Source organism: Mandrillus leucophaeus, unplaced genomic scaffold (genome assembly GCF_000951045.1).
Source record: "Mandrillus leucophaeus isolate KB7577 unplaced genomic scaffold, Mleu.le_1.0 Scaffold314, whole genome shotgun sequence".
Lineage (NCBI taxonomy): Eukaryota > Metazoa > Chordata > Mammalia > Primates > Cercopithecidae > Mandrillus > Mandrillus leucophaeus.
The window spans coordinates 2678967-2687036 of NW_012103299.1; the positions used below are offsets into that span (position 1 = coordinate 2678967).

General features: G+C 51.6%; 1 protein-coding gene across 1 annotated transcript in view; it reads right to left on the minus strand.

Moving 5' to 3' along the window:
- Nucleotides 1–1860: 1860 nt before the first annotated feature.
- The window catches only part of FGF18 (fibroblast growth factor 18), a 27552-nt gene continuing 21342 nt past the window's right edge, over nucleotides 1861–8070 (minus strand). The window contains exon 4 of the mRNA XM_011987727.1: nucleotides 1861–2474. Coding sequence (XP_011843117.1) covers nucleotides 2208–2474 — 267 coding nt within the window. The 3' untranslated portion in view covers nucleotides 1861–2207. The remainder of the gene's footprint in view (nucleotides 2475–8070) is intronic.

Sequence of the window (8070 nt, forward strand, 5' to 3'; positions counted from 1 at the left end):
CCCACCCGCTTCCGCTTTCTCGTTCTGTGATCGTGGAGAAGCGGCGTAGTGTTATTGAGCCTCAGTTCTCCTCATCTATAAAATGGGGATAATAATGGCATCCTGAGAACACCATGAGATGTGCAGCTAAAGAGCTTCACAAAACTCTACAGAAATGTGCTGTGACGGGCAGGAGGGCGAGCCACAGACATGCAGGACAGGGCCCGGGGTGAAGCGATAAGGCTTCATGACGCAGAGAGCGAGGCAAGACCAAGAGCTATGCTCGGAAGAAGTGGAATGCCAACCCCGGCTAGGAACCTGCAGAGCAGACACTCCTACCCCTTCCCACTGCCTCTGCCCCCACCTCTCCTCAGGGTCTCAGGGGGACCTCTCCCGACCAGCCCTGGAGGGGGAGTTTTCAAGGCAGGCAGGTGACAGCCACAGGACCCCAGCAGCAGAGGTGCCTTCTGCCTCAGGCTATCTCCTGCCCCACCAGGAATATATGGTTTCCCCTACGAAGACACTTAGGTTGGAGGCCATGGAGAGGGGAAAAACAGAAACAGTCCCCCACTCTAAGCCTGACTGCTCACACAGCCCAAATCTCAGGGCAGAGGACTCACTAACCTTCAATCTCCCTCAATCCCGAGACTAACCTGGCCTCTCCCTGACATCCTGGGACAGGCCCTGGGAAATAAGACCTTGAAGGATGGGTTCTTGGAAGGTAACATCACCAGATTCCTCAAACTCCAGCCCCTGGGAGTTTGAGGAGAGACACGCCAGGTCCCAAACTGACCTAGATCCTCCCACCATATTCCCTTGTTCAACCTGTGCCTGGCAAAACACTGATGGGGAAGACACAAGTGATTCAATCAATTAATCCCTAGACTCGAGCTCTGAGAGGCACGATTTCTTGTCTGTTTTATTCTTTGATGAATTTCCAGTACCTAGAAGAGTGCCCGGCACTTACTAAGTGTCTAAGAAATATATATTGAATGGATGAATCCATCAATAAATGAGTGAATGAAGCAATGAATCAATGAATTACTAGAAGTGAAGTTCCCTGAGGGCCGGGATTTTTTTCCACGTTCTTTGATAAATCCCCAGGGTCTGGAATCGAGCCTTGGCACATGAGAGGTATGAGTCAATGCATATGAACAAATGACTGAAGCGGCCACTGAATCAATGACCCATTAGAATGGAATCTTCCTGAAAGCAAGGATTCCCATCTGTTCTAAGGCTGCCTTCTCGGTGCCTGGTGTAGAGTAATGTTGAATTCAAAGAATGAATGAATGAATGAATGAATGAATGAATGTGCAAGGCCCTAGCTCTCCGTGCAAAGACCACAGATCGACCAGAAAGCATGAGACACAGAGGCCACCCTGCCCCCGCCCTGCCACCAGCCACCACTCGCCTCATGGTTTTTTAAATAATTTGTCTGTTGTTTTTAATTGTTGAGGCAGTAATACTTGGTTCATGAAACTGCAATATACAGAGAGGTGAAATAAATAGCTTATATATATATAATATATATAATATAGCTGGTTTTAAAATATTCCCTTATCATTGGTGTACTAGGTCACGTGAGTCACGGAAGGTCGATAGCAGCATCCTCCAGAACTGCGAGCAAGGCAGGGTCACCATGATTGGACGAGGCGTCTGTCGTCGGGAGGTCGAGGCGCGGAGAATTCCCAGGGGCACGCCTTCCCTGCGCGGTGTCTGGGGCAGCTTGCAGCGGACAATAAATAAATGACTGCAAACCAGAGAGCGATTTTTGTTGGAGTTTGGGGCAGGGATAGAGGATTGGGAAAGTTCGGGGGAGTTTGTTGGTGGGCAGAGTACTACTTTCTCTTTGTTTTTCTTTTTGTTTTTTTTTTCCTTTCAGAACCTTTGGGAAAAAGGACTTTGGTTTCTCGAAGTGTCAGTTTCCTCATTCAAGTCCTCCTCTGGGGACGAGTTTAGAGTTGTCTGTTCCTAGAGAGAGACAAGCACCTGTGGGTTGACTACAGTCCCTTTGCATGAGTCTTTTGTCATCGGGGGGTTTCAAGTCAACAATAAAATCCTTATCACCCCTCCCCCCAAGAGTTTTGGTTCAGTTTTTGTCTTCTTTTAAACACAATGTACAAAAATAGAGCTTCTTCCTTATTTTTCATGTAAAAATATTCCTCTGATGCAGTTCTCTGGGAGTGTGAGTGTGGCCAGGGCGACCTGAGGGGCCGCGGCGGGGTGGCCTAGGCGGGGTGTGTGGGCCGGATCCGACGGGACCTCTTGGTCACCGTCGTGTACTTGAAGGGCTTCTGAAGCTCCGGCTGCCCCTTGGGGTAGCGCTTCATGAAATGCACGTCCTGCTGGTTCTCCCGGGTCTTGGGACCTTTCCGCGGCCGCCCCTTCTTGGTGAAGCCCACGTACCAGCCGGAGTACTTCGCCGACATCAGGGCCGTGTAGTTGTTCTCCAGAACCTTCTCGATGAACACACACTCCTTGCTGGTGCCATCGGGCTGCAGGGGAGAGAGGGGGAGTATTCAAGAAAAAAAATGACTCAGTGATGCTCGCTAAAGCACAGTGAGGAAGGTTTTTTTCAGGACCATTGAGATCCTTGTAGGGACAACTGTAAGGAGGTTTTGCAGAGGGGGAGAGAGATTGAGCTCAACTCTGAATACAGCACAGGCAGGTGGAGGTTTATAACCAAGGAGCAGAGTAGAAAATGACTAAGAGAAAACATCGAGGGTGTGGGGGATTCTGGCTAAAGCCACCTAACAGGGTTTTTGCTGAGGACAGGCCAGGGTGACCAGACATCACCTGGGTGATGGAGGAGGATGAGGACCCTGATCATATATCAAGAGTGGGGGGTTCTTGCTAAAATGACTTATCACAGCTCTTGCTAAAACTGGATTTTACAAAGAAGCGCACAGATGGGCCTAAGAGAAGGTTCAAGAGCCTGACTCTAGTTTGGCCAAGTGAAGACTCTTTGTTAGGAGGAGAGAAAGGGGACAGTAGGTACAAGGGGCATGGGCAGGAGGCTGTGGCTGGGGCAGCACAGGAGAGACAGCCTTCACTTCCTGGATGTGTGGAGTAAACTTTTGTTACTGACTCCTGCATCTTTCCCCCACCCTCCAATTAGGTAACAGACTCCCACTGTCATTCAGAAATCTATTCCTGGCTGGGCGCAGTGGTTCACGCCTGTAATCCCAGCACTTTGGGAGGCCAAGGCGGGTGGATCACCTGAGGTTGGGAGTTTGAGACCAGCCTGACCAACATGAAGAAATCCTGTCTCTACTAAAAATACAAAAATTAGCTGGGCGTGGTGGTGCATGCCTGTAATCCCAGCTACTCGGGAGGCTGAGGTAGGAGAATCTCTTGAACCCGGGAGGCAGAGGTTGCGGTGAGCTGAGATCGTGCCATTGCACTCCAGCCTAGGCAATAAGAGCGAAACTCCATCTCAAAAAAAAAAAAAAAAAAGAAAGAAATCTATTCCTTCTTCCCCCTCTCCACCCTCGTAGACCAGGGGCTCCACCTTATCCCTACCAGAGCAAGATATCCATACACTATTTTCCCTTTGGCCTCAATGATTGGCTCACAGGTGAGCAAGTGACCCAAGCCATCCAATCAGAGTGTTCCTTGAGACCTTTTCTAGGCAACCCCAAACATAGGTGGATTTAAACTGGAGGAGTTTGTAAGGCTGAAGCAGAGGCAGCCACTTTATCACCATGGGGGGAGATCCTGTCTGACAGTGAAGCCAGCACAGATAAAGCAAAGCCAAGGAGGGGAGAAGGAGATAAACTACATACTGGTCACATCATTTGGGCTCTAGGTGGCATCATTTGGGCTCTAGATCCAGCCACGTCTGAAGCTCAAGTTACCTCACGGTTATGTGAGCCAATAATGGCTCGTTTCCTTTAAACCAGGTGATGATACTGTGTTCTATCGCGTACAACAGAAATGAGTCCTGATAGATTTGCATAAAACCCGACATTAAATCAGCAACTCAGCTGTAACTCAGCTCCACTGTGATCTAGATAAATATAAATTACACATCATGTAGGATGTGGTGCATCTTAATACTTGGTATGAAGTAAGGCGGGGGCCTCCAACAACAAGAGATTTCACATGGCCAAACTCCAAACTGTGCCATCGGTTGTGGGATCTCAGGCTCCTGGGCCGATGTGTGAAATCCCTTGGGAGCCTGGGTATGCTGGGCAAGGAGCACTAGATCTGGAGTCAGAAAACAAATGACCTCTAACACTTCCCTTGTGTAACCTCAGGCCAGTCAGTCCCACTCTGTAAACCTCCAATTCCTCACCTACCTAATGGGAACAATGACTTCTGCATGTAGAGACACCGCAGGAGTGAGGCTTATAAATGAATCTGACACACAGTACTAGATTATTCCTGAAGGGCAGCTGCTCCTGACAGGGCGCTCTTGGATCTGATCTGGGCAGGGGGCGGTGGGGAGGCAGGGTTTTAGTCTCCTCTCTGAGACAGCCGAATTGTTCGATGGGGAAGAGTGGGAAACACACAAAGTTGGAAGGCCTGAATTAGCAGCACTCGAGTTTCCAACTAACATCTCCAAATGTAGGCCAGGCCCACTCCTCGTTCCGGACGGATGCCCAGCCAAGCTGGAAGCCCAGCGGTCTGGCTGTGTGTGGAGACTGAGGTGCGAGTTCCAGCCTTTTGTTTGAAGTGGAAAACAGGCTGGAGCTTCCAGGAACGCTCACCTTTGAGCAGAGGGCAAGCTTGGGCCCTCCAGACAAAGTGCTGAACTTTGCAGAAGGGACAGGCAGGGTAAGAAAACACTCTGGAGGATGAGATCTTTCGAGGAGGCTGCAGAACAGGCAGGGGCAGGCCTGGGACACAAACGTGGAACCCAGAGGACAGTATGGGTGGCGTGAGCAGCAAAGATCTATTGTGAGGAAAGCCAGGGTAAGCGTGCAAGGCAGGTGGAGAGGAGTCGTCCCTGGGCTCTGGGTACCCCATGGAAAATTCTGGATGCTGCCTGTCTAACCTGAATCCAGGTTCTTTGCCTGGTCTCAACTAAAGAGTAGGAGCAAACAGACCAAAGGCTACACCATGATGTTTCCCCATCCTAGAATACCTGCCACTGCCTGGAAAATGGCTTTCATCCCTCCAGGCTCAGCTCAAAAACTGCCTCCTCTGGGAAGCCTTCTAGGACTGCCCTTTATCTCCCTGGGCAATTCCTCTTCCTCATTCAAGACTCCATTCAAGTGTCAAGTCTTATTGGGCTCACGTACTCCATCTTCTGAACCCTATTCCTTCTCCCCACACCCCAACAGAGAAATTCCGTATCTGCCCGCCTCCGCATTAGCCCAAGTGCCTGCTGAGGTCAGGGCTGCTTCTCAGTTCCCTTGTTGCTGAGCACAGGCCTTAGCTCAAGACAGAGGTGCCCCGAGCATTTGGGGTTGAACGCATTTTCACGAGGATGGAAACCGTGGGATGATACATGAAAGGGGTTTCCTCCTGAAGAAGACAGACTCTCCCTCCTGGATTTGTTATAAATGTCCCACAGACAATCACAAGCTATGAGAGGTCCCTCCTGGGACACACTGATTAGGGAGACAAAGCAAGCTAAGCCCTAGAAATTGTCTAGCCCACTTGGTCTCCCTACTCATTCATTAATCATTTATTGATTGCCAACTACAGGCCAAACATTGCTACTTCCATTACTGCATTTCATCCTCTTCTTCGACTCTGCTTGGTAGAAGAAAGCAGAGCTCAGAAGCAAATTGTTTTGCCCAAAGTCATGGAGCTTGTAAGTGGCAGAGCTGGGATTTGAACTTGCCCTAGCCACTGCAGCTCACTTCTCCTCTGCCCAGTTCCGGAGAGGTCTGCAAGGGGAAAGGGTGGGGAGGAGCAGGTGCTGCCCATCAAAATATCTCACCTCTCCCAGGCCTACATAGCCACTATTGGCACAAAGCGAGGTTTTGGATGTACAAGGAGCTACCCAGTGCCAGACACACGGGCTCAGTGCATGCCTGGGTTCACTTAAAAGGGTTGAATGGCTTTGGCTGAAATTCACAAATCTTGGGAACCAGCCTGGGGCTATGATGATCACAAGTTCCCCTCCATGACCTCCGGCAAAAATGGATAAGCACCTAACAGCACGCTACACCTGGGCTTGACACTTGCCTCCGCCCCTGGCTACCTCTATGACCCTGCTCGCCACAGCAGATTCCAAAAACACCTATGCTTGGGCCTGGCCCCCGGAAACTCTGACACGATTAGTTCAGGCAAGGAAGAAGCATCAGTGTGTAGAGAGTAAGTGAATATTCCATCCCAGAACCCTGATGATGTAGCAGAACTTGATCTCTTTCCTACTACCACCTCCCACCTCTCACTTCCCAAACTGCAGCCCTAGTCCTTCGATTTGATCTGAAGATGGAATCCTGATGACCTCCTCTGGCCCCTAGATCCAATCTTACCTGAAACTAGAACTACCCCCTGGACTGCTGTTTTTTGTTGTTGTTGTTGTTTGCTATATAAGCCCCGTATTCCCTTTTTGCTTAAGGCATTTTAGATTAAGTTTCAGCCATTTGCAGCCAAAGTCATCTTAAGGAAGGTGTGCTGGTGGGCAGAGCACTCCCCTGACCTGAAAAGGTCTGTGGCTCTATGTTGCCCCAAAAAGGACTCATCAGTGATTGCAACAGGTGGTGGCAGATGAGAAAAATACAATCTGGGTTGCATCTCCAGAGATGGGAAAAAAAAACGCCTAGCACATCATGCTAGACACTCAACCACTGTTTACAAAATGAAAGGAAGCGCCACCTCCTGGGCCAGGTGACATGGGTTCCAGAGGGGTAGCAAGGAGAAGGGGGGCCGCCTGAGCATGCAGGGGCTGGGACAGAGCTGGCATCTGATTAGTACAACGCAGCAGAAAGAGTAACTCCAGCAAGGGCCTGCAACCTCTGGAAAGCTCTGTCAAGGGCTTGATGCAGGGACCCTTGCTGTGGCCAGAGATGTGCAGGGTTGGCACACAGATGGCCCAAGGAAGCTGCCCCACTGAGCCACTCCAAAGGAGTCGGCACTGGAGCTGAGACCAGGCATTCCCACAGGTGAAGAAGTGACCTGGTGACCCGGCTCCAAAGGGGAAAGGGACGAACACTTAGCAAGTGCCTACTCGCCTACTAAGTGTCTGGATTATCATTCCCATTTTATAGATGAGGACGCTGAGGCTCAGCAAGGCCAGGGGGCTTACACTCCCTTGGGTTGATGTGGATAATTCAGGCTGTAGCTTAAGAGTCAATCCACAGACAGCAGGAAACATGTTTCTAATTCTTTGGTGCCCTCAGAGCCCTTTGGCCAGGTACACAGATCTCAAATGAATGGATGCAGAATCGGCCCTCAGGGAGCTTCCAGTGTGACAGAGGATGCAGGCAGGAAGACAAACAGTGATAACCCAGGTCAGCAGACAGGCAGCACGGGGCTGCGCGAGGGCCTGTGGGGCTCCGGGGTGGGTGGGCTGACGGAGGGGTCCGGGAATGACCAGCCAGGACTCAGGGCAAGTGGACAGAGGGAAGGGCAGGCCCGCAGAGGGCCCAAAGACCCGGTCCATGGAACAGTGGTGCTCAGTGCCACGTATCTGGAGCATAAGGAATCCATGTGCCCAGGGAGGCTCCCTGGGGCCTTTGGTGTCCCATAGCAAGGTGGGAACACCCATGGATGGGTTTGGAGCTGGGTGGGGGTGGAGGGCAGGCCATGTGCTGCCCTCCAATGCCGTATGTGCTGTAGAAAGCCGAAGGTGGACAGCAGGGAAAGGCCTGGAGGTGCAGAAGCCACACACCAGGCGGCTGGGGCAACGATTTCCGGGATGGTAGGAGGCCAGAACGGAGGCCGTGGCAGGGGTTAGGACAGGAGGGGACTCCCAGGACCTGAGGCCCGACTGGGCAGGGAAGCTGTGGCGAGGACCGCAGCCCAGGAGCCAGATTCCTACCTCGGGGGCCAGAGAGTGAGAGGGCGCTGGGCGGGGCAGAGGTCAAGCCTGGACAGGTGGATTTGGGGGCATCCTCGAGTCCCCCGGGTGGGCCCAGAAGACAGGAGGCTAGCAAGGGATGGGGGCGGGCGTGGAGGCCGGGGCGGGAG